This window comes from Globicephala melas, unplaced genomic scaffold (genome assembly GCF_963455315.2).
Source record: "Globicephala melas unplaced genomic scaffold, mGloMel1.2 SCAFFOLD_138, whole genome shotgun sequence".
Classification (NCBI taxonomy): Eukaryota; Metazoa; Chordata; class Mammalia; order Artiodactyla; family Delphinidae; genus Globicephala; species Globicephala melas.
Window position 1 is genome coordinate 11,792 of NW_027207311.1, and position 27,376 is coordinate 39,167.

At 38.1% G+C, this 27,376-nt stretch overlaps 2 protein-coding genes across 16 annotated transcripts in view; one reads left to right on the top strand and one right to left on the bottom strand.

Moving 5' to 3' along the window:
* LOC132595715 (zinc finger protein 140) overlaps positions 1–27,376 on the top strand; it is a 113,038-nt gene that overhangs the window by 9,240 nt on the left and 76,422 nt on the right. For 2 of the 6 annotated variants that reach the window (XM_030859863.3, XM_060293306.2), the window contains one exon: positions 2,407–4,326. In XM_030859863.3, the coding sequence (XP_030715723.1) occupies positions 2,407–3,593 (1,187 nt within the window). In that variant the 3' untranslated portion in view covers positions 3,594–4,326. Of the gene's footprint in view, positions 4,327–23,090; positions 23,224–27,376 lie in introns of those variants that run through there. The other 4 variants (XM_060293307.1, XM_070044778.1, XM_060293295.1 and 1 more) reach the window with 3 other exon arrangements.
* LOC132595716 (uncharacterized) overlaps positions 3,607–27,376 on the bottom strand; it is a 27,164-nt gene continuing 3,394 nt past the window's right edge. The window contains exons 2-5 of one of the 10 annotated variants that reach the window (XR_011377189.1): positions 14,777–16,568; positions 14,181–14,345; positions 10,421–11,012; positions 3,607–7,806 (exon numbers count right to left, since the gene is read on the bottom strand). Coding sequence is in view for 1 of the 10 variants with exons in the window: in XM_070044779.1 (XP_069900880.1) it covers positions 7,672–7,806; positions 9,336–9,396; positions 10,421–10,487; positions 14,181–14,310 (393 nt within the window). In the remaining 9 variants the exon portion in view is untranslated. Of the gene's footprint in view, positions 7,807–9,335; positions 11,013–14,180; positions 16,569–27,376 lie in introns of those variants that run through there. The other 9 variants (XR_011377196.1, XR_011377194.1, XR_011377192.1 and 6 more) reach the window with 9 other exon arrangements.

Sequence of the window (27,376 nt, forward strand, 5' to 3'; positions counted from 1 at the left end):
TGCTGAGTAATAGCCCATGGTCTGGATGTACCACAGTTTACTTTTCCATTCTCCTACTGAAGGACATCTTGTTGCTTCTAAGTTTTGGCAGTTATAAATAAAGCTGCTATAAACTTCCACATTCAGGTTTTTGTGTGGATGTAAGTTTTAATTCACTTGGGTAAATATCAAGGAATGTGATTGCTGAATTGTATGGTAAGAGGATGTTCAGTTTTATAAGAAACTGACACACTGTCTTCCAAAGTGGCTGCACCAGTCTGTGTCCCCACCAGCAGTGATGAGAGTTCCTGTTGCTCCACATCCTCACTAGCATGTGTTGTTGTCGGTGAATTGGAGTTTGGCCATTTTGATAGGTGTGAAGTGGTGTCTTATTTTAATTTACAGTTCCCTAATGACATGATGTTGAATGTCTTTTCATATTCTTACTTGGATCTGTAAATCTTCTTTGGTGAGGTTTCTGTTCATGTCTTTTGCCTGTTTTTAAATTGAATTGTTCATTTTCTTATTGTTGAGTTTTAACAGTTCTTTGTGTATTTTGGGTAATAACTTGTCAGATGTGTATTTTGCAACTATTTTTTCTCAGTCTTCTCATCCTGTCTTCTCATTCTCTTGACATTGGCTTTTTTAAAAAAAACTTAATTAATGAATGAATTTTATTTATTTTTGGTTGTGTTGGGTCTTTGTTGCTGCACGTGGGCTTTCTCTAGTTGTGGTGAGCAGGGGCTACTCTTCGTTGCGGTATGTAGGCCTCTCGCCGCAGCGGCCTCTCCTGTTGCGGAGCATGGGCTCCAGGCACTCAGGCTTCAGTAGTTGTGGCACACAGGCTTAGTTGCTCCACGGCATGTGGGATCTTCCCTGACCAGGGCTTGAACCTGTGTGCCCTGCATTGGCAGGCGGATTCTCAGCTACTGTGCCACCAGGGAAGCCCTTGACATTGGGTTTTGCAGAGCAGAGGTTTTTAATTTTAATGAAGTCCAGCTTATCAATTATCTCTTTCATGGATTGTGCCTTTGGTGTTATCCCAAAAAGTCATCACTCTCTAACATCATCTAGGTTCTCTCCTTTGTTAACTTCTAGGAGTTTTATAGTTTTGTGTTTTACATTTTTGTCTGTGATCCATTTTGAGTTAATTTTTGTTAAGAGTGTAAATCTGTATCTAGATTCACTTTTACGCACGTGGATATCTAGTTGTTCCAGTACCATTTGTTGAGAAGACTGTATTTGCTCCCTTGTGATGTCCTTGCTCCTTTGTCAAAGATGAGTTGACCATAATTATGCAGGTCTGTTCTGAGCTCTGTACTCTGTTCCACTGATCTACTTGTCTAGTCTTTCACCAGGGCTGCACTGTCTTGATTACTGTAGTGCTACAGAAGTCTTGAAGTCAAGTGTCAGTCCTCTGACTGTTCTTCTCCTTCAGTGCTGTGTTAGGTATTCTAGGTCATTTGCTGTTTTGTATAAACTTTAGAATCAGTTTGTTGGAGATCTGTGAAATAACTTGCCGGGATTTTGATTGGGATTTTGTTGAATTTATATACCAAGTTGGAAATAATTTTAAACTTCCAGAAAAGTTGCAAGAATAGTGCAAAAATACCCATATGCCCTTTACTCACATTCACCCATGGCTAATATTTTGCCCTGTTTGTTTTGTCATTTGGTATATGATTTTTTTTTCCTGAAACATTTGGGAATAAATTGTATACATCATAGCCGTTAACTCCACATAGTTCCTAAGAATAAAGATATGTTTTTTAAACTTTTGTATATTATAAAACTCTGTTCTCCCAAAATGATAAAATCCTTTACTAAAATTTAGCCTGGAGAAAATCCTGTGTTTATTTGTCAAAAGCATCTGATGGAAAGACACTGTTATCCCTAAATTGAGCTTCACAGTCTGTTTAGAAGTTAGAGGTAGAGTGAGGATGCTAGAAGATATTCAGAGAAACCTTTTTATTCATTCATTCAGAATAAGTTACTGTAAGATGTTCCAAAGGCACTAAGTGAACACAATCTCATTTCTTTGTGGGACCTGAGGAACGCTTGTAGTCTATTAGCATCGTTATGAAATTGTCATTTTCAAGTCATTCTGGCAGCAAATAAAGTTTACCTGGAGGTGAGGAAGATTAACCACCTATCCTTTACAATTACTTATCTTCCTGATAGTTCTGTTTTTCCCTCACCTTCAGTTTCTTATTTTTAATCTTCTCCTTATTCACCTACAGCTCTCCTCTGTTTGATGTCTTCTGAATTTCTGGATCTACTGCTCAGATTTCAGAGTCATATATGATAACTGAAAAAGCAATGCAATGCTAAGATATTTTTTCCAATGTAATTCTCATTTAAAAATGGAGGAGTGGCTTTTATTTTACTCAACACAGAAAATAAGAAACATTTGCTTTGTTTTTTCAGCTTCAGAGTCAAATGGTGAGATCAAAGAGTTTTCTCCAAAAAATGTCATATACGAAGATGATTCATCCCAGTATTTGATAAGATCTTCAAATCTTTCATTTGAAAGATTTCTAAGCCAAGGCCTTGAGTATTCCAATTTTAAAGAAGGCTGGAAATGTGAGGGTGATACTGAGATGCTGCAGGGAAATCAGGGATATATCAGGCAAGTGACAGTTTCCCATCAAGAAGCCCTGTCTCAACATATGAATGTTAGTACTGTGGAGAGACCCTATGGATGCCATGAATGTGGAAAAACTTTCAGTCGGCGCTTTTCCCTTGTGTTACATCAGAGAACTCATACTGGAGAGAAACCATATGTGTGTAAGGAATGTGGGAAAACCTTTAGCCAGATCTCAAACCTCGTAAAACATCAGATGATACATACGGGAAAGAAACCCCATGAGTGTAAAGACTGTAATAAAACATTCAGTTACCTATCATTCCTCATTGAACATCAGAGAACACATACTGGGGAGAAACCCTATGAATGTACCGAATGTGGAAAGGCCTTTAGCCGTGCCTCAAACCTCACTCGACATCAGAGAATTCACATAGGAAAGAAACAGTATGTATGTAGGAGATGTGGGAAGGCCTTTAGCAGTGGCTCTGAACTCATTCGCCATCAGATTACACACACTGGAGAGAAACCTTATGAATGCATTGAGTGTGGGAAGGCATTTCGCCGTTCTTCACACCTTTCCCGGCATCAGAGTGTCCATACCTCCAAAACCCCCTATGAATGTAATGAATGCAGTAAAGCCTTCCGTTGCCACTCATTCCTTATTAAACATCAGAGAATTCATGCTGGAGAAAAGCTCTATGAATGTGATGAATGTGGTAAGGTTTTCACGTGGCATGCATCCCTTGTACAACATATGAGAATTCATACTGGAGAAAAGCCCTATGCATGTACTGAATGTGACAAAACCTTTAGTCGGAGCTTTTCCCTCATTCTACATCAGATAACTCATACTGGGGAGAAGCCCTATGTATGTAAGGTATGCAATAAATCCTTCAGCTGGAGCTCAAACCTTACTAAACATCAGAGAACACACACACTAGAGAACCCCTATGAATATGAAAATTCATTTAACTACCACTCATTCCTTGCTGAACACCAGGGAATTCACACTGTAGAGAAAACCTAAGAATGTATGGATTAAAAAAAAAAAAGCAGCTAATGCCTTACTTTGACTTCAGAGAACTCTTGGAAAGAAGCCTTATGTGAATGTGCTTATTGTGATGAAATGTGGTCTCTGCTTTATTCAGTATTCTAGAGAAAAACCCAAGGAATGTATGGGAAAGCCATTAATAGCTGCTCATTCTTTTTGTAATACCAGAAGATGGAATCAAACAATACTAAGAAGACTCTTCATCTGGTAGGATTCCCTTAATCTACATTTGTAAATTCCTATCAGGAAAGGATACATGTCCAATAAATGTGAGAAAACTTTTAGAGATTAGGTCTCATTCTGCATCTGTCAGCTCAGGACAGGACAGAACACATGGGTAAGGGTGTACTTTTTCCTGGACATCAGAAAATTCATAATGAAGGAAAGTCATACAAACAATGATTTGGGAATGCCTTCATGTACCATGCAATATTTATTAAATTCTTAAATACTCTTCTAAGGAGAAAAAGCAACCCTATAAATGAACTTAACATAGAGTGACTTTCTGCAGTATTTCAAACCTACAGAATTATCCTGGGGAAAAACTACCATTGTAATGAGCGTGGCAAAGTCATAAGAGTTCTGAGAAGTTATACTGGAGAGAATCGGTGTGGGAGGATTTTTTACAGGGGGATGTTTGTTTGGGTTTTGTTTTTTTGTTTCAAAGCAAATTCAGAAAAGCTACGAATAAATCTTGATTCATGGTAAATTAATGTAGTATTGGCTGAATTTTTTTCCTACAGCATGTGTGATTCTGAATATGCAACTATCACAATATTGACATCAACAATGAGGAGTAGCATGCTTTTTTAAAAACATACAGACATTATAGAAACATCTTTAGATATATTATGGTTTTAATTTTGAGACAGAGTTTGGACTTAAGGTTATGCTAACTCATGTTTACCCTTGAATCTGACTAGATGTCTTAGTCTGAAATAAATGTAAATAAGGTACATCACAGGAAAATGTCAAGGTTGTTTACCTCTTTTGTTCCATTTTCAGTAAGAACATTTCTTCTGTAAGCACATATTTGTCCAAATAAATCAGATTGTTTTCATCTCCACATACACCTGCCCAAACTTTATTTTCCCATTGTAAAGGTTATCTTACCTTTAAAGCATCTGATTGCCTCCTTTCAAGAACTTCTCTTGCGTTTAGTACATGAAATATGTAATTTAGAACTTGAATGAGTGCCTTATTTAAGCATATTTTTTCACGCATATATAATTGTTCTTTCACAAAGTGAGAGGCTGGCATATTTCTTTTCCATTCAATGTAACAACAAAACACACAGCTGTTGCCTAATATTTACTTTTCTAGAGCCATTCAAACTATCAGAACAACTCCACTGTATAAATCCCCTCTTTCCTATAGTGGTGGCCAGTATTAGTAATTTCCCTCACACCCTGTGGCAGTCTTTGGTGAACAAGAATGTATTTGTCATCTCAGAGGTGTGTAACATTCAGAGGTGTGGCCATAGACTTCTCCCAGGAGGAATGGGACTGATTAGACCCTGCCCCCAGTTTTTTATATAGGAATGTAATGATGGAGAACTATGGGACTCTGGCCTAAGGAGTTTACCAATCCTCCAAATTCAGAATCTGAATTTAGGTATCTGCCTTCTCCATAGGAAGTATCAGGGGGTGGGCTGTAAGTTGCCTGGCTGAATTTGTACTCCATGTTCTTGAGGGAATGTTTTAAAATTGGCCCAAGTAGGAAATGGCATGCATTCTTCTGTTTTTGTTCTTCGTGTAATAGCGTCTCTTCCCTAGGGTCTAGGAAAACCATAATATTTTGAATTATCTATTTTCTCCTAGTAAGCAGGACTTTTATTTCGAAAGCAAATGTGACCTCCTTAATGGAGCAGGGGAGAGTGAAGTATGATGGAGAAAAAAGTGGGAAGAGGCCTATGATCAGGTGAGTGAGGGGCACTCAGGAAAGGGAGTGCCTTTGCAGGTAGCTCACCAAATATGTTGCTTGAATCATTTTTATCAAAAATAAGAAATTTCCCCTAAAATTTACTTCATGCAACATCATTCTGAACTATGTAACTCACCAAAAAAGTCCTCTTGTTCATTTGTGGTAAAATATTTCACAAAATAACTATGCTATTATTTTTAATTTAATTAAAATACAGATAATGTATTAAATACACTAAATCAAAATACAGTTAATTCCTAGGCTATACAGTAAAAGATATGTCAAAACACTGTTGCCACTGAAAAAACAGAGTGAATAGTTTGTGGATATTTTCATTTATACAGTATGCTTTCTTTGTCATAGCAAGTCAGTGCTGGCAAGGTTCATAGTTGCTTTCAGTCAATTTCAGCACACAAGTCTGTGTTATATCTTTCCGTATTTAACATTTATAAGCTGTGGCACTTTTCAGAGGTAGCAGAAGACCAAAAGTAAAGCTTCCTGTTTTTCAAGATGAAATTCAGTAGCAATAGCCAGCCAGACACATTAAGGTATAAAAGCAAACAGAATAAAGCATATGATGTACTTTAAATTACTTGTATAATACATTATTTCAGTTCCAATTGGTTTGACAAAGAGATAATGGTGATACATAGTGTGACCACCTCAATACGTGTGAAGGGCTAAACATCCAATTTGCACATTTTGATCTAGGAGTTTATAATATAAACTTACAACAAACTTATAAGGAGTTTGTATTACAGACACACAATTGTCTTAGGTTTGCATATTCAAATTGTGAAAACTTTGTGTGAAACATAGGAAGGAAACCATGATAGCTCTGAAACAGTTATAATATTTTTATTACTCTGTTGTCATGATTATCTAATTATCCATACTAAACAGAAGGGAGAAGGGGAAAAAAGATGAGTGTAAGACATAGACATTTAGGACAAACTCAAAAGTTCTAATGTGTTTAGTTAGTCTTTTAAGAAGAGGATGACAGAACAAATATTTGAGGAGTTAGTGAAGAACCTTGCAAAGAGATGCAAGGTATCAGCCCTCAGGTTCAGGAAGCTCAGCAAGTTCCAAGCAGGCTAAAGTGGGACATCACCACAACTATGCACATTGTAACAAAAGATAAAGCCTGGTTATCAGAAGCTGGTACAGAGTAGGGGAGAGACTACTTTCACAGCAGCAACAGGAAGACTGCAAGTTTCCATCTTAAATGAAACGATGGAAGAAGATAATGAAACAACACCTTTAAAGTGCTGACAAGGAAAACAAATATTCGACCAATCTAGATGTCTATACCAAGCTAAAAGTCCTTTAGAGATAAAGCAGAAATAAAGATGTTTCAGATAAACAAAAATGGAGGGAACTTGTGTAGCATGCCTGTGCTAAAAGAAACATTAAAGATGAGTTCTTCAGACAGTATGAACTGGTCCTAGATGGAAACCTTGCAGTGCAGGCAGTAAAGAACACAAGGGGTAAATATAAGTCAAGTATTGGGAAACTAAGGCCCATGGGCTATATCGGGGCCTGTAAGCTAAGAAAGGTTTTCACATTTTAAATCGCTGTTAAAAAGATGACTCCGCAAGAAATACAAATGAATATTGTCAACACAACAATTATAATATCAGCTGGAGTTTAAAATATACATGAAACTAAAGAAGCATGACAGTAACACTTGATAGGAGGGGATGAATGGAGTTGAGTGTAAGATTCTAGTAGCATCAGTGAAAGTACTCATTTCGTTTTCTCGATCTAGGGGCCGACTAAATAGGTGTATTCTATTTGGGGAAATTCATTAAGCTGTACACATTTCTCTATGTATTATGCTTCAATAAAATTTTTACAAGTTTCCCAAAAGATTATTACACTTCAACATTAAAACAAGAAGTTACTATAAATGCAGAAGGATAAGGAGATGGAGCAACAGGTACATTCAGTACTAGTGATGTAAATATTAGTTGTTGCAAGAACAATCAGAATTCTATATTTTCTTAGAAAGCAACAACCGGTGCTTCAGGGGACTTAAAATAAGATACCCACATAGAATTCAGGCTGGGTCAAGTTTTGTTACTGAGAAATGACCCCAAAGAATTTTCTATTGAATATTATACAATGCGTCTCAGGACAGGAAACTGTTAAATCCTTCTGAAGAGATGGAAGAAATTTCAAAGCAGAGAGGCAGCAAACCTTGCAGATTGGGTGTGAATGACTTGGAAGAAAGAGGTAACACTTTCAAAAAGTCTGCCTTTAAAGCCTGGGAGAGAGAAAAGGTAGTAAAGAAAAGGGTAAACAAATTAGTTATCTGATATTTTAAAAAAATTTTTAAGAAATGAATTTTAAGAAAAGTATTTAAGTTTTAAGAAATTCTGCATCACCAATACTCTCAATATCACAGAGAACAATATTATGTAGAAAAATGGAAATTGATTAGAAAATAGAAATTTCAGATTCAATGTGAAACTTTGCTGATGGGTGAAAAATATAATTTTATCTGTTTGCTATGCCTTAAATTACAGGTGAGTTTATGTCGTGACATTTATTAATCTGTGAATTTCCTGTTCATGTTAAGTAAATATCTCATTTTATTTGTTGTCTTAAAAGAACTCTGTATGCTAAGGAAATGACAGTTTTCTGTAATCCAAATTTCATACATGAACTGCTACAGTAGCCTCCTAAACTGGTCTCCCAAGATTTTTCTATACAATAGTCAGTGTAATTTTCAAAAAATAATCTCTTATGAAAGATTCTTAAAGAGCTTCTGATGGCTCTTCAAATAAAATATAAACTCGTGCTGGAGCTGGTAAGGTGTTTTCTAAATCCGGCCTACTCTCCAGCCTGGTTTCATATATGCTTCTCTTTACCACCTTGCCTGCCCACGTTCCAGCCACTGGCCTAGGACTTTTTTTTTAAACAAACATGTCAAGATCTCAATGAGGACTTTTGTTCTTGCTGTTGTACTTACAAAGCTCTGTGTCCCTCCACCTCTCCAATCCTCTGTGGATGACTCCTTTCCTTCAGATTTCAGCTTGTATGTCACCTTCTCATGGAGGCCCTCCCTGACTGCCTTATCGAACATATGTTCCTCTAATCATAGCACCTTATTTGTTTCCCTCATATTTTGAATTTTGCCTAGAGGTCAGTTTAGATGAAGTCTAAAAAGAGCCCAGGCCCTTTAGCAACATTTTCAAAAAGTGCCTTTAAAAAGCTGTAGATAGAAAAATTGGCTTAAAAAGTGTAAAAAAAAATTATCTGAGTTTTAAAAATGGCTAGAATTTATATATCTAACAATAGCCTGAGCAAATCTATATACAACTTTGAAGATATTAAAATCACGCTTTTGAAAATTATTTAAGTAGTTCACGATGGAATTGTTTACTATTTAAAAAAATAGACAACTTAGCTCTATTTACTATGTAAACTAGAAAATTTAGCAACAAGTAAAAAAATTACGACTCAGAAATGACCACTGATAACGTTTTGGTATATAATCTTCCAGGATATTTCAATGCACACACATACACACATATTTACAATATACATTTTAATAAAAACATGGTTATACTCTGATATTTTATAATTGTATTTAAAAATCACAGTACAGTAAGTCCCCTACATACAAATGAGTTCCATTCTGAGTCCAATTTGTTCGTTAAGTCCAACAAAGTTAGCCTAGGTACCCAACTAACAAAATTGTCCATATAGTACTGTACTGTAATACTTTTCACACAAATACGTAAAAAACAAACACAAAAAGTAGAAGTTTTTAATATTATAGTACAGTACCTTGAAAAATACAGTAGTACAAGCTACATCACTGCTGCTTTTATGCTTGCTTCCGGACATCCTGGGCTTGAAGTAAAGACACTGTTACTGTATTCTATACAGTACTGTAAAGTACACAAAAGCACAACCACTTGTAGAGGATGCATGCACGTGACAATGTACACTAGATACATGAACTAACGTGATTGGATATGCGAACATAGGTTCGTATCTTTGAAGGTTCGTATGTAGGGGACTTACTGTATATTAGATACATCCCCATTTGTCAATAAATACATAATAACATTTTAATGACCACATTACATTCCATTTTATGGTCATACATAATTTTTAAAAACCAATTAGCTATTATTGGGAATTGAGGAATTTTAGTTCTTCACTAGAGTATGAAACTCAGATGACTATTGTTACTTATACATGTTTGAATGAAGGGTTCTTTTATAAAAGCTAAGAAAAAAATTGCTAGGTTAAAGGTTTAGAATATTCTCGCTTTGGACACATACTGCTTACCTGTCCCCCAGAAAGATTGTGTGAATTTATGTTTCCATCAGTAGCCTAAAGAACATGGCACCCTCACCAGTACTGGGTCATTTCACTCCTTTTAATGTAATACACACTGTAGCAGCATATGAACAGTGGCCAAACAAGGTATATGAACTTGAGGGTGGTAGAGGCAGGGCAGGGTATATGAATAATTAAACCTCACTTCTCTTAACAGTCTTAGTTTCTGCATGCCTGTCAATTGTTAGAATATCTTGCTATGCTGAGTGTGACTCCAGCGCTTGGAAAAAATTTTTGATTTTATGCAATTTTTGCCTTATACAATCACTTGAAACCCAATTCTTATTTTAAGTTCAGCCTCCACTGAAATACTAAGTAAACAAATAAAAGGCACAAAAGTTTGGGAAAAACCATACATGTTTAAATAAGTACCTATTATGGGACAAGTACTAGGAATAAGATAATGAACAATTTAGAGTTCCTACCTTACCAAAGCTTAAAGTTTAGAGGGCAAGACACATAATTAACCAGGCAATACTGTGAAGGTGTGAAAAGCATGTTAAAGCAGATGTAGGATACAATACCTAAAGGATGAACAGGCCAGGTTAAGGTCCAGAGAGAGTGAAGAGATGGAGCAGCAAGGGCTGTGGCCTGAAAAGACAGGTAAGAGTTTAGCATGAAGGGTCTTGTAGAACATTTAAGGTAAAAGGAGGGAAGTCCGCTTGAGGATTTAGAAGTGAGATGTAATATAACCTGATTAGTACTTGAGACGAATAACCCTGGGAGCAGTATGGAGAACAGATGAAAGGAAAGCAAAATATATTAACAATATTGCTTATGCAGTGTTCGTTGTTATTATGAAACATCTGGAGGGGAAAATGGATTAAATGTACATTATAGTCCATCCACATAATCAAATACTAAACTATTTCAATGAAAGAATGAAACAGAACGACATATACTGACATAGAAAGATATGATTAAAAAAAGATGGAGGGCTTCCCTGGTGGCGCAGTGGTGGGGAGTCCGCCTGCCGATGCAGGGGACACGGGTTCGTGCCCCGGTCCGGGAAGATCCCACGTGCCGTGGAGCGGCTGGGCCCGTGGGCCATGGCCGCTGAGCCTGCGCGTGTGGAGCCTGTGCTCCGCAACGGGAGAGGACACAACAATAAGAGGCCTGTGTACCGCAAAAAAAAAAAAAAAAAAAAAAAAAAAGATGGAATGAAAGTTATGACTCAATTTCTGTACAAAGAAATCTATATTTGTATGTACATGGAATGTACATAAAGTGCACTCATCCACAATATTAAATTTCTAAGGCAGGAGGATGACTTTCTCTTGTGTAGGGCTGATGTTGTTTACATTTTTTCTCATATGCATGTATTACTTTTATAATAAAAAAACACCAAGAGTAATAAAAAGTAATAGAAGGATACTGGGCTAGCTGCACAGGAAACATACTGGAAGAAAGTAAGGTCTGAGTCAGAGAAACCCATCACAAGGCTGCTGCAGTAAAATCCAGGTGAGACACCGGGTGAGACTGCTTGAGCCCACAGCTGCTGGTGTGCCAAGTCACTGGTGAGCCAAAACTAGTGCATAAATGCCAGCGCCCAACCAAGCAGAGCACGCCCCCTTCCTGAATGCCACTCAAGATGATCTCCTCGCACAAACGCCACATGCATTTGGGATTCTTCTCTAACTGCTGCCTGCTACTGCTGTACCCTGGAGGGCCGCAAACACCTAATGAACAATGGGAATATTTGGTGCCATAGCATGACTGCAGGTGCTCCTTTCCAAGCTACGTGTGAATCTTACTAGACTAGGAATCTATCATCTTAGAACCTGCTGGGATTTAATCTAGGCTCCCTCTAAATTTTGTTTTCACTGGTCACAGCCTAGTGTCAGCCCACCCTCAGCTCTGATCTTACATTCTCTGTCAGTACTGCCATCATAAAAATGTTCTGTATTCCTCATATCCCAGCCACAAACCCCAAATTCCTACCCTTGTGGAAACTGTTTCCATGGTGCCCTCTGAGATTTCCCTGAGTGACAAACTCCTTTATGTCTTCAACAACTTCCCTAAAAATTCCCACCATTTCTTTGCACTAACTTAAACTTGGCTACCCCTGGGAAAAAACCTACTCGACAGCAGTCACATCAAAGAAGGGCTGTCTATTCGCATGCACTCCATATCTATAGGTTGGCGTGTAGGATCAATGTCCCCCTTGCTCACCAATATTATTTCTAACCAATTGCAGCCCCTTGTAAAAAGAAACAGAGACTTTCTTTGAGGCTCATACCAGCTAGTTTCGACTTTCCAACTCTCTTCTTCGTTGCTATCTTATATTCAACTGGACTCTCCTTCTTATTCACTTAGACTTTGCTATTTGCTTTGCTGTCTTCACAGGAGGCCCTACCGGTAACCTGGGGGGACTTTCACATGCATAGAGTCTTCCCCAGTAAAACCTCTGACCAGTCTTTTATCCATCTTACTCTTGGCAGATAATCTTAGCATGAAACCTACAGTCTCATGTCTACATTCTGTTGGCCAAGAACAGGGGGGATGACTAATCTTGGCCATGGAGGCTGCCTGGGATAAAGAGTTTTGTAACTGGACACACTGCTACTCTAAGCAAAACTGAGGTACTATTAGTAAAGGAGAAGTAGGAAACATGTATTAGGTTAGCAACTAGCAGTATCTGCCACACTGGGCCAGAAAGTTGCTCTTAAGAAACCAAACAGGGACTTCCCTAGTGGCGCAGCGGTTAAGAATCCGCCTGCCAATGCAGGGGACATGGGTTCGAACCCTGGTCCAGGAAGATCCCACATGTCGTGGAGCAGCTAAGCCCGTGCACCACAACTACTGAGCCTGCACTCTAGAGCCTGTGAGCCACAACTACTGAAGCCTGCACACCTAGAGCCTGTGCTCCGCAACAAGAGAAGCCACTGCAATGAGAAGACCACACACTGCAACGAAGAGTGGCCCCTGCTTGCCGCAACTAGAGAAAGCCCGCGCGCAGCAACAAAAGACCCAACGCAGCCAAAAATAAATAAATAAATAATTTATATTAAAAAAAAAGAGAGAAACCAAACAAGCAGTATTGTATAGCTCAGATACTCTTAGCTCAAGTAACTTAGATATAAGTAAATAAAGAGGTAATTAAAACCAACCCACACAGTCCTCCTTTCCTTCTGAGAGAATGGTGGAAGTATTCCTTCTTGCAGCAAACATCAGTCCTTCTATTTGTGCTCCAGATACCTCCATCCCCTTCTCAGGAACTTTATGGTACTGACTGTCCCTCTTCTTATGCCTGCACATTTAATCTCTCCGTACTGGATACATCACATTAGGATTTAAACATTTTCTAGTTTTTCATTATTTAAAACATATTTTCCCTTGACCAAATCTCTCTCCAGCTACTTCCCCATCTTTCTCCTACTATTCAAGCTTGTCTATATTTACTCTTTACTTCCTCGTCCTTTATTATGAAACTCATCCTAACCTACCACCAATCCTCAACATACCATTATCTCCACCTAAGTTCAGCAATAACCTTCACGTTGCCATACGTCTGCTTTTGAAGACTTCATCTAATTTGACCTCATAGCATTTAAAACAACCGGTTTTACCTTCCTTCTTCAAACACTAGTTTGTCTTGGTTTAGTAAAACTCCATTTTTACTTACTTTAAATATAGGAGGTCTCCATGGTCAGTGGTAGACATTCTCTTTTCACACCATCCATTTTCCCTATACAATCTTACTCACCTCCACACAACCCAGTACAGTCTATCTCCTGATGTTGCTAAAATTATATCTCTGTCCTAGACACCTCTTCAGGTTCAGAACTACACATCAGCCCGTTCATCTAGATATCTCACAACTCTATATAAACAGGACTAAAACTGTGACTATTGCCTTTTTCTTCCATCATAGTTTCTTCCTTCCATATTTTGTTTCTTAATAAATTAGAGCTAATCTCATCAGTATCTGTAAAACCAAGTAGCAAAATCTCAAGGGCTTCATTCAGCATTTAAAATTGGTAATTCCCCTCTACTTGAAGACTCTTTGGTTTTCTCATGCTGAAATGTTGGGATTTTCCTCCTGCTTCTCTGACACCTGCTTTCAATGACCTCAGCTCCATCCTCTCTAGTCTAAGCACAAAAGTTCTATCAATATTCCTCTTCCATTCCTCTCTTTTCTATGTTCTTATCCAAATTTGTACACCCAACGTAAAATATTTAAGTCTACATATCTTGTGATCTTTTTCTTTTTTAAAACGAGGTTACTGTATTGACTGTATTTACATACTGTTTTTAAAAAATCAATAAGCTTATTTTTCTCACATAAAAAGATGCACAGATATAAGCAGCGCAGTGCTGGTACAGTTATTTGAAGATATCTTTGGGAAACCAGGATCTCTTTGACACCATCCTTGTCATCCTCATGGTCACAAGATGGCTCATTCAGCTCCATGAATGCAAAATCCAAAGGGAGAAGACTGGGGAAGGCTGAAAGACAAAGTGCAAAAGGCAAAGAGAAAACACTAGATAGGTCTGTCCCCAGTGATACTATCCACTCCCTACGGGGAGGGATGAACTGGATGCTTGATTGGCTACTAACGATACCTGTCACACCAGACCAGAAAGCGACTCTCAAGAAAATAACAATGAAGTAGTATCATATTGTCCAGATACCTTGAAGATAATGCAATTAACTTAGAAATCCATAAGGTAACTGAAAACATATTTAAAATAACTCTAAACAGCTATGGATCTGAAAGTCATAAAGTCATAATAAATATTAGACAACAGAGTTAAAACAAAATAAATTATCATACACCAAATGTGTTATATAACTAAAGGGGTGTTTATAGGACTATTTATAGCCTTAAATGCTTATTTTAGAGAACAAAGACTGAAATAATGAGCTTGGAATCCACCTTAAGACACTGAAAAATGCAACTCCATGTTCTTAATAGTTACAAGGTTTCTCTCCCAGTATGAATTCTCTTGTGTATAGTAAGTGAAGAATTCTGACTGAAGGTTTTTCCACATTGAATACAGCCATAGGGTTTCTCTCCAGTGTGAGTTCTCACATGTCTCCTAAGGGAAGAGGAAACACTGAAGGTTCTCCTGCATTCCTTACATTCATAGGGTTTCTCCCCAGTATGAGTTCTCACATGCATTCTAAGAGATGAGAGACCACTAAAAACCTTCCCACAGTCAGTGCATTCATAAAGGTTCTCTCCAGTGTGTGTTTTCTTGTGAACTTTAAGGTGAGAGCTTGTGTTGAAGGCTTTTCCACAGTCATTGCATTCATAGAGTTTCTCCCCACTGTGTATTCTCTTGTGCACTATAAGGTAAGAACTTGTGCCAAAGGATTTTCCACAATGATTACACTCATAAGGTTTCTCTCCAGTGTGAGTTCTCACATGAACCTTAAGAGATGTTTTTTGACTGAAAGCTTTTCCACATTGATTACATTCATAGGGTTTCTCACCAGTGTGAGTTCTTATATGCCTTCTTAGGGTTGAGGAATCATTGAAGACTTTCCTACATTCTTTACATTCATATTGTTTCTCACCCATGTGACTTCTCTTGTGCAAAATAAGATTAGAAATCCTTTTGAAAGCTTTCCCATGCTGATTATGTTCATGATTCTCTTCAGTAGGAGTTTGTTCCTGTTGCTTATGGGATGAATGATGACAAAAGGTTTTGTTTTTATTACACTCACAGGAATTCTCCCCCATATGACAATTGTTGCATATAGGAAGCATATTATTATGTTTAAAGTGTATGCCATGTTCGGAGCATGTGTACTCTTTTTGTGCTGTTTGAGTTCTTTCAAGATGCCACAGAGCTCTGTCATAGTCATGACTTTCACAGACCCTCTCACTTACAGAGTTTTTTTCATAACTGTTTAGGATTGAATTATGCTTCCAACACTCAATATCTAAGTAACACTTATGGCAATGTTTACTGATGGAAACTCTCTTTGAAAAAACAAGTTTTGATCTGAGTTTAGAGTCCTTCTTTAATTCATGATAGTCATACAATCCCTCCTGAGATGCTGCCTTCTTTTGAGTAAATGTCACTTGCCTCAAAATCCCCTCTGGGATCTTGTGCTGTTTTCTGATTTTACGGCATTCCCAGTCTGCTCTTAATGTGGGCGACCAATCATCCGTTGTGAATCTTATCATTTTCTTGCCACTAGATGATTTTCCCCAAAAAATATTCTGGTTAGAAGTTGATTCTTTGGTTTTCAGTTGAATCTCCCAGTCTAGACAGGTGCCTTGGGGAATTCTCCTTTTCACAGTTCTTATGTCTTCTTGACCCGACAGGGAGATCACAGGCTTGCATAACTGATATTCCACTAAGGTGAGATTCATATAGTTTTCCAACATTACATCTCTGTACATACTTCTCTGAGCAGAGTCCAGCATCACCCACTCCTCCTGGGTGAACTCCACAGTCACATCCTCAAAGGACACTGGTCCCTGTAACCAGGTTGCTGGGAATCCAGGCACTATCCTTTCCCCCTCAGTACTTCTCACATAGAAACAGGCAGAGTCCTGTGTAGGTAGAGCCCATATCGGGCATAGGTCAATGGCTGCCATCTTGAGAGCCTGAATGTGACATCCGCCTGCACAATAGGGCTGAGAGAGCTGGATACTTCTTTTCTTGTTTTTCTGATCCAATCAAGTCAGGGATGCATTTCACTGGGTGTCCTTCCTGTAGCCAAAGAGGCAGGTTCAGGTAAAAGAAGAAAGGTGAAAATAGGGCCCCATTGGAGGCAAGGTTAAAAAAAAATTGTAGACCCTCTCTTTTACCTTCCAGCAAGGTCTCACCTGCTTAAAATATTTATTGGGATTTGTACTGACATGCAATATAGTCATCCTTGGCCCTCTACTGTTATCTTGGTTATTCATACTGGCTTCTCCTGTAGACTACTACTCAGCTCTGGGTAGAAAAAGCATGCATTATTTTAAAATACTAAAGTCAAAGAACCAGTTTAAAAAGACATAGTTGTTTGAATTTCATGCATACTTTGCTACTTTTTAGTTTAGTTTTTAGAATAAAGAACTTTTTTCTAATTACAACTGTTTTAGGTAAATTTATTTGTTGTATGTGTAACTAACTTGGTATTTACCCAAATAACCTCACATATAATTATAGGACTGATGATTTGGCTGCTACCCTACTTAGAAATTTTATTGGAGTTGTTAAAAGTAAATATGTGACTTTGAAACAAACGTTCATTTGATTACCTGCAATTTAAACTCTATCCTCAAAGTCTGTATTTCCTTACGATGATTCATTCTATCTAAAACTTGAATGGGATCAACAAAGAGGCATGAGCTATGTTCTAAGCTTTGAGACTGAGGCCTTTACAATTTTAGATGGTATAATACTTTCCTGAATAATTTTCATAATGGCCTTAATATAAATATCAAAACAATTGACACAGTGTGAAAGAAAAGAGGTATGCTTGGAGACTTCAAGGACCACAACAAATCACGCAATAAGGTATTACACTAATATTTTTACAGATCTCAATTTTTTAAGATTAGTTGATACCTTCAAATATAAGACTTCTATCTCAGTATTATACTTCAGTAGAGTTCAGGTTTAATGGACAAAATTAGAGAAATGGCATTATTATTTAGACAAAGATCTTCAACAGGTAGATTTTATGCCCCTAATCCAGAAATGTATATAAGCCTGCCACTTTAGTGTAAATCAGATGGAAATATTTGTCTGATTTGTCCACTGCTTGTATTCTGAATACCTAGAACGCTCCCCAGCACATGGCAGGCACCCAAAAAATGTTTGTTGAATAAACTGAATGAATCTATGGCAATTAAGGTTTTGTGGAAGAAGTATTTTTTTCACATCTATACTCTACTTATAGAAAACAAAACCCCACAAAATCAGAAAGTTAGGCTTCCTCTTCAAAAAAGAACATTAGTTTGCCTTCTGGTTAAAATTATTAAGCTGAGAATTGTACTCTGGGTTCATTTCTTCATTCCCCATAGTTTTATTTCTTTCTTAGTTACAGAACTAATAAAAAACTGGACAACTTTACCAAACAACAGGAAAAAATATCTGAATAAATGGAGAGATTCACCATTTTAATACCATTCAGTATTAAAAGATTTCAATTTTTCTCAAACTAGAATTGCATTGGGATTTTCATTAAATTCATTCCTTCATGTTCAATAGGAACTTCTTGAAACATGACAATTTGTTTTATAAGTTTTATAGAAAAATTAAGACATGAATAACAAGGCAGTTATTAAAGTAATGCTTTGCTCTACTATATTACTTCAAAATGCATTATAAATCTCTATTAATTTAAACAGAATGATAATAGGGCAAAAAGAGAAAATAAAACAGAATAACTTCATGTACTTCCCTGGTGGCACAGTGGTTAAGACTCCACACTCCCAGTGCAGGAGGCCTTGATTTGATCCCTGGTCAGGGAGCCAGATCCCACATGCATGCTGCAACTAAGAGTTCACATGCCACAACTAAAGAGCCCGCATGCCACAACAAAGGAGTCAGCAAGCCACAACTAAGACCCAGTGCAAACAAACAAAAAAACCAGAATAACTTCAGAAACAGATTCATGTGTAGCTAGACATTTAGCGCATGATAAAGGCAGCACTATTAATCAGTGGGGGAAAGGATAAACTAGTCATTAAATGGCATCAGGACAAATGGCTGTCAGGGAAAAGCATAAATCCTACTTCACACACTCACATTCCCAGGTGGATGAAAGACATAAATATGTACCTGATAGGAATTCTAGAAGAGGAAGATAGAGAGAATACAAAAAAAAAAAAAAAAAAATTAGAGAAAATGGTTGTTTTTATCCAAAGCTGAAAGATAGAAGTCCTTGATCTGCAAGTGTATACACCACATGTCACACTGAATAAATGTTTTAAATCCACCAGATACACGAGCAAAAGCTGCAGAATACCAGGGATAATGAGTAAATATTTAAAGTTACTGGAAAGAAAAGGCAAATTACCTACAAAGGAATACCAATTATACTGACTACAGACTTCTAAGCTACAACGATACAGGCCAGAAGACCACACAGTAATATATTCAAAGTACTAAAGGAAAACAATATAAACCCAGAATTCAATAGTGTGCTAAAGAGAGCAATAAAAAGACACTGACATATTTCAAAGTAACAATAGCATCCTCAAAAGATGGTCATAATAAGAGAAATGCAAACTGAAACACTGAGACATAATCTAAGGCACACCTTAAATTAAAAGAGGCCTAAACTTGCATAAGCCTTATTTGGACCATGATGTAAAGAAATTGTTTTAAAAAAATAGCCTTGTTGAAATAATAGAAAAATTTGAACACTATCTATATATTTGATATTAAGGAATTAATCCTAATTTTGTAGGTGTGATAATGATATCCTGGTTATGACTTTTAAAGGAGTACTTATCATTCAGAAATAAATTCTGAAATATTTACAAATAATGAATCATGTCCTAGATTTACTTCAACATACAGTGACAGGTACAAATGAGGTCATTATACTATTCTGATTTTCTATGTTTTGAAACTTTCATAATATAAATTTTAAAATCACCAGAGAGGTATTTCATTTGTAAAACATGATGTTTTAGGATGTTACAGTTTTTTAAATCACAAAATGAGAGTTCTTAGGAAATTTTAGAAAATTTTAAAAATTATTTATTTATTTTTTTGGCTGTGTTGGGTCTCCGTTGCTGCGTGCAGGCTTTCTCTAGTTGCGGTGAGCGGGGGCTACTCTTCATTGCAGTGCGCGGGCTTCTATTACGGTGGCTTTTCTTGTTGTGGAGCACGGGCTCTAGGTGCGTGGGCTCCAGTCGTTGTGACACACGGGCTTAGTTGCTCCACGGTACGTGGGATTTTCCCGGACTAGGGATCGAACCCATGCCCCCTGCATTGGCAGGAGGATTCTTAACTACTATGCCACCAGGGAAGTCCCAGAAATTTAAAATTTTAATAACAAAACCCCAAAAATGTTGAAGGTTTAAGGATAAAGAACTTTTCCAGAAAGCTGACCTTCCCTCCCCCAAAAAAGATAAGCAATGAGACAGAAAGGATAAGAAAACTATATGAACAATTTCAAAGGTTCAACACCAGATTATTCAGAGCTCAAGAAAGAAAAGAGAAAATGGGAAGAAGACAGAATCAAACACAGAGAAAATTCTTAAAAATAACACTATCCAGGTACTGATCCATCAAATGGGTAATTTCTTAAAAAGACTGGGAATAAACATAACATCATGAAAAATTTGAATACCAAAGATAAACTGATGAATGTAAAGGTTTCAATGATGATAAACAGGTTACATACAAAAGAACAATGGAATAGGATTTCTCAACAGTAACACTGCTCCATTTTCTACCTAGCTCTGCCAGCTTTCAAAGTTCTGAGGGAAAATAATTTCCTATCCAGGAAATTATACTAGTCCACAGTACCATGCAAATACGAGGACACAGTAAAATAATTTCTAGTCATACACAACCTTAACATACACCCCTTTTCGGAAAGATAATAAGGTTATCATCCATTAAAAAGGGAAAATAGAAGTTTCCAGGAAACAGGAGGTCCAACACAGAGATGAGATGAGGGAATTGGTGAGGAGAAAGGGAAGTCCCAGCATGCCAGTGTGCTGCAGCCTAGAGAATAACTGATCAGTCTACACTGCAGCATGATGGAGGGCTCCTGGGGATGTGTGTTCAGGAAAAGAGAAAAATGATTAGATTGTGTGACAGGTTTGATCTTGAGGAAAATGGAATTGAGAGACATTTTACATAGGTTTAGGGAAAACAAAGCAAATAAATAAAAAGGCAATTATTCAAAACAGGAAGAGTAAAATGTATACAAGAAAGGAACTTATTACGGCTCAGCAATAGAGAATACTTATATAGTCATCACAATGGAAACACTGAACATGAATTTAGCCAAAATTTTTGAGAGGAACTACATTACAATACTTGCAACATAATCACATTGATTTAAGGATGTAGGAAGGCAGGCAGGTATAATAGTCAAGATTCTTATTTAACACCTAAGAAACTAAAAAACGTCTCAAATTGATTAACTGCTTAAAAATTTTAAACTGGTTGCCACCATGAAATTAATAAACAGAAACATGAATTAAATAGAGTTGGGAGACCAGAATGGGGAGCTCTCACGTCCTGTGATCATAGAAGAGCCCAACAGGAAGAAGACAGACTCCTCTTCTTTCCTGGCGAGGACTCAGCCAATGAAAAGCCACAGACTGATTATTTACTATCACCCTCCCAACTTCCTTTTTCCTCTCTATAAAAGCGCTATTCTTCCCTTGCTGTGGGGGATTCCCATGGTAGCTGACCTTGAATTGCAATTCTCTGCTGATTCCCAAAAAGCCATTTTTGCTGGAGAAGTACATGGCAGTCTATTTATTTCAGGTCAACACTACGGAGAAGAAACACTCCTGTTTTTATTATGAGGCTTTTAATATCTAAGACTTTTTTAAAATGTATGTACACATTTTTCAAAAAGTAAATAAGTTACAGAGAAAGTAAATAAAGCAATCAAATCAAGTAGAAAAATAGCAAAAAGGAAAGGAAAATTTAAAAATAGAGAGCAGGGCTTCCCTGGTGGCGCAGTGGCTGAGAGTTCGCCTGCCGATGCAGGGGACACGGGTTCGTGCCCCGGACCGGGAAGATCCCACATGCGGCAGAGCGGCTGGGCCTGTGAGCCATGGCCGCTGAGCCTGCGCGTCTGGAGCCTGTGCTCCGCAACGGGATAGGCCACAACAGTGAGAGGCCCGCGTACCGCAAAAAAAAAAAAAAAGAGAGCAAATGTTACTCTAATTGAAAACCAAAAACAAGGAACATAAGACAAAACCAAAACACAGCACAGATTACCAAAACAACCCAAATCTGCTTCTTTGAAAAGATTAATGTAGATGTATATCTTGCAGAGCCAATCAAGAAAAAAGATGGCCCTAATAAATATTAAACTCAAAAAAGAAAAGAATATCTACAATTTGAGCAGTGATTTTAAAATATCACTAACAAACAGCAATTTAAAGAATCACCAGAAGGGAATTCCCTGGTGGTCCAGTAGTTACGATTCTGCGCTTCCACTGCAGGGGGCATGGGTTCAATCCCTGGACAGGGAACTAAGTTCCCACATGCTGCACAGCGAGGCCAAAAAAAGCAAAAAAAAAAAAAAAAACACCAAAAAAAAAATCACTAAAAAAGAATAGTATGAACAACTTTATGTCAACAAACTTGAAAACTTAGATGAGATGAACAATTTTCTAGAAAAAAATGTGCCCCAAATTGACTCAATTAAGAACTACAAACTGAAATTAATCACTACCATTTAAAATGGAATCAGAAGTCAAATATCCACCCCAAAAGATTTTGAGCCCAAAACTTTCAAGGGAAAAATTATTTTACCAGGTAGAAGAAAAACAGTTATGCTTCCCGAATTACTCATGAGACTTGTAAAATCTTGCAAGGATAGTACAAAGAAAGATTAAGATGCAATCTTAAGTCTGAACACTGAAAAAGTCCTAAGTAAAATATTAGTAAATTGAGTATGGCAGCTATTAAAGTAATAATACAATGTCATATTCAAGCAAGGTTTAACCAGGAACGCAGGATGGTTAAAAAGCAGAAAAACTATTACTGTTATTATAATGTCATGGTATAATGAACACTCTTGTATCCATCACTCTATTTTGAAACAGATCTGGGAATGATGTATTAGGGTTAGCCTTAGAGAAATGATATCTCATTACTGTGATGCAATCCATTAACAGATTAAGGGGTGCAGACCAAGAATGTCGCCTGCCATATCAGTAAAGGATGTTGTGGCCTTCAAGCCACCAGCCACTGCAGCCACTCCGGACTGTGCACCCTGAGGGGATTCAGGATGCAGAAAAGCAGAATATGGCCCTAGATAGTTAAGATGTGTATCAAAGGAATGATTTCAATGAGCCCAGACTCTTGCATTTTCCCACACATAGAAAAGTGCTAAACTCATTAATCTGAGATGCCTGGTTCTCTTTAATGAACAGTCATCTCTTGATGTTCTGACCACCAGGTCTTTGCTGCAAAAACTCCTGTATATCCTGGCTCCCCCATTATGGTTTCAGAGCCGTCCCTCAGAGCTATTCAGAAAGTCCACTGAATAAAACACAATTCTCAACTTTCAGGTTGTGTATTTTTTTTCAGTCGACAGTTTTGGCAAACAACGAAGGGACCCAGAGCTGACTTCGCTCCTTCGCATGAAATCTGCAATGAACCAGAGCCTTGGTCGAGGCCTCCTGCATCCGTCTGCCTCCTCAGACAGTTCAGATGAATTTGGGTGAGTCTCTCCTGGATCTTGGATCTCCCAACTATTGATGGATGATCCTGTGTTTTATTTGGTGGTGTATAACAGGTGCTTGGCTCCCCAGGTGACAGATTCTGGGAAAAAGAACCCCCTCACAGCAGTTGAAAGACACTGAGCGGTCTGGGCTGAGTGGTTAGGTAGGAGGCTGACCTGGCATTCTTCTTCAAATGGCTATCTTAACAAGAATTTGTCGGGATAAAAGTGAAAATATTACATGAGAGCTTTCAGCACTGAAGAAGGGAATCTCATGGCCAGCAACGGCTTTTTTCTCAAGTTTCTCAGAAACTTGCAGGAGTGGTAAAGGCAAGTCCTCATAACATGCAGCCATCCCTATAAGGAATCCCACTCAATTTAACTTAAAAAAACTTGCTCTGCTTGGGACACAAATAAGAAATGGCCACTCTGTGATCCAAGCACCCACGATGGTCTTATACTACCAGAGGGAGAACCTAGACACATAAGACGAGCTGAAAAGACTCTAGGGTAAAAACCTAGAGAAGTCAAGCTCACAAGCAGCACACTGGGCCACCATGCAATTTCACTAGTAAATTTTATCCCCAACGAATTCAATTTTAAAATCGGAAATAGATTCTCTCAGATAAACTAGGGGCATCAGAAAGCCAACCTCCGACGAACACCCCAGCCAGATGCATGTACGTATAGAGCTCATACTTGCAAGGATCTACTTAATTGGGAATTAAAGGAAATCTCACCCTGAAAATGACTAAGATGGGGCTCTTTTACTGCATACACAGTTAAGTTAGAGAACACTAGCTTGATAATACATCTTTTCAGAATTCTGATCTTAAAGAAACAAAAGCCCTTCTGGGGGAACTTGCATTTCTCTTCCTGTGCCTTTGAAATGTAAATGCTCTGCCTGATCTCCTTGGGTATTGTGTGTGTGGGTGTGGGTGTGTGTGTGGTTTGAGAACTTGGTCTCTGCCATCCAAAAGGTACACATATTGTGTACATTTGGATGCAATCGAATAGACTGGGATTCTGAGCAGTCATTTGTCTGACTATACCAATTCGCAGGGGCTTTTTGCCACCTTAACCTTCATTGTGTCAGCCTGTACAAACGAAGGCCTTTACTTTCTTAAACTATTTTTGGGAGTAAACTTTCTGGGTCTTGTTTAGGTGGCATCCTTTGCACTGTCTTGTGGGGAAGCCTCTTGCATCTTATTGGTTTGAGTCACTAGTATGATATATCTCATTAATGGCCAGATGATGGATCCTTCAAATGGGAGAAACTTCTAAATTGGTAAATTTTTAGAGAGCATTCATTATAAACAGCTGTTTTGTTGGTACCTATGGGGGGGAGAACACATTAAACAGTGGAAAAAATATATATATATAATGGTTAATCTAAGAACTCCTTTAATTTAAAACAAACAAAAAACTGGCTTGGGAAGTCTTATTTGTGGTCTATGCTTCCCCTCAATGGGTCTTACAGATGCTAATAAAAACATTAGAATAATTAATGTTAATTAGGTTGATTAGCAGGGAAATTAAAAAAAAAAACTGAAGGGAAAGTCTAGAGATTTTTTCCCAACCAGGTGGAAATTTTAAAGTGACTCATCCCCAAAAGATAAAGAAATCTCTAGATGGTTATTAAGAAATGGGATAAATAAAACAGATGTTAATAGGATTAAAACAAAAGGTTTTGGTACAATACTACCTAAGGTTGGATGGGCCAAAGGGACCCATACAAGTCCACCCTATTTACCCGAGTTAAAATATATATGTTTAAAGGGCTAAGCCATCCCTGGTGGCGCAGTGGTTAAGAATCTGCTTGACAGTGCAGGAGACATGGGTTTGAACCCTGGTCCAGGAAGATCCCACATGCCATGGAGCAACTAAGCCCATGTGCCACAACTACTGAGCTTGTGCTCTAGAACCCGGAAGCCACAACTACTGAGCCCGTGTGCGACAACTACTGAAGCCTGTGTGCCTAGAGCCCATGTTCTGCAACAAGAGAAGCCACCGCAGTGAGAAGCCCGTGCACCTCAACGAAGAGTAGCCCCCACTTGCCGCGACTAGAGAAAAGCTTGTGCACAGCAACGAAGACCCAATGCAGCCAAAAACAAATAAATTAATTAAAAAATTTTTGTTTAAAAAAATAAAATAAAGGGGTGGAAGAAAATTACACTGAGATAGCTGACCAACAATTACTTGGGGCAACAGTTAGGCCAATTAATCAAGTTAAAAGACTGACAAAAGGGCCTGAGTCCCTTGGTTCAACCCCTCACTGGGGACCCCAGAGCATTTTATACAAAATAGATAAAATGGTTGAGGGATAAATGAAAGGAAACTTTCTAGGACTCCTTATAAGACCAAGACTTGTTGATAGGAGTCCTTTAATGTTGGTAACCAATGAGTAATGCTTCCCCTGCTTGGTATTGGTATTATAAGACAAAGCATGTAGATGTGCCCCTCAGGAAATATTAATTAAACATACAAAAGGAGGGCTTCCCTAGTGGCGCAGTGGTTAAGAATCCACCTGCCAATGCAGGGGACACAGCTTCAAGCTCTGGTCCAGGAAGATGCCAAATGCTGCAGAGCAACTAAGCCTGTGTGCCACAACTACTGAGCTCATGTGCCACAATTATTGAAGCCCATGCGCCTAGAGCCCGTGCTCCGCAGCAAGAGAAGCCACCATGATGGGAAGCCCGCGCACCGCAACGAAGAGTAGCCCTCACTCACCGCAACTGGAGAAAGCCTGCACACAGCAATGAAGACCCAACGTAGCCAAAAATAAATAAAATTAAATCTTAAAAAAAAAAATACAAAAGGAAACCAATAGAGCCGTACAATATAAAGTAAAATCTGGGAACAATATTCAGGGGCTAATAAAACTAATAACCGAGATTTTGCTCTGGGTCTAATCTGTGCAATCAGAAAAAGGGCCTTTGTTGAATGCCTTATACAAGCCTTTGAAGATATGATAAACTGAACCCTAAACTTCTGGTACATAGAACTCTTAATTTTCAGTTTAGTTGGAAATCTTCTCTGATATAAAAAAGCAAATTAAAGAAAATATAGTTGGGCAAATCAATCTTTTAATATCGTTTAACTGACAAACCAGTTTTTTTGAGAATTAAAAGCAGCTGTCTTTGTCTTGCAAATCTCTACAAATCAGAAATATAAATACAGCCCACAGTGACCTGAGACTGAGCCCAATTAACTCACTCAGGTAAAGCCTGAAACAAGTGAATAAACAAAACAGAAGAATGGCCTTTTTAAACTCAAACCACTGGAAAGGCTCCCTCACCCAAAATCTAATTCATAACCTACTTAAGGACAAATAGAAATTTTTTTAAAAAAATAAATTTATTTCTTTATTTATTTTTGGCTGCATTGGGTCTTCATTGCTGCACGCAGGCTTTCTCTAGTTGCAGCGAGCAGGGGCTACTGTTCGTTGTGGTGCGCGGGCTTCTCATTGCGGTGGCTTCTCTTGTTGTGGAGCATGGGCTCTACGCATGCAGCCTTCAGTAGTTGTGGCGTATGGGCTCAGTAGCTGCGGTGTGTGGGCTCTAGGGCACACGGGCTTCAGTAGTTGTGGCACACGGGCTCAGTGGTTGTGGTGCACGGGCTCAGTGGTTGTGGTGCACGGGCTTAGTTGCTCTGCGGTATGTGGGATCTTCCCGGATCAGGGATTGAACCTGTGTCCCCTTCATTGGCAGGCAGATTCTTAACCACTACGCCACCAGGGAAGTCCCAGACGTCGTAGTTTTATTGTACTTGCTTTACCGAAGGTCAGTGTGTTCACGTTATTTCTGTTGCAGTTTGTCAGCAAAAAATTAACTTGGTATGATGATATTTTCATAACTTATAAAATAAAGGTAAATGAGATAAGAGTTTTCAGGTGAACTCTTTAGGAATAATTATGTGTTGGGTACGTCTATCTAAAATAGGTTCTCCAGGGACTTCCCTGGTGGTCCAGTGGTTAAGACTTCACCTTCCAATGCAGGGGGTGTGGGTTCGATCCCTGGTCAGGGAGCTAAGATCCCACATGCCTCATGGCCAAAAAAACCAAGACATAAATCAGAAGCAATATTGTAACAAATTCAATAAAGATTTTTAAAATGGTCTACATCAAAAAAAAATTCTTTAAAAAATATAGGTT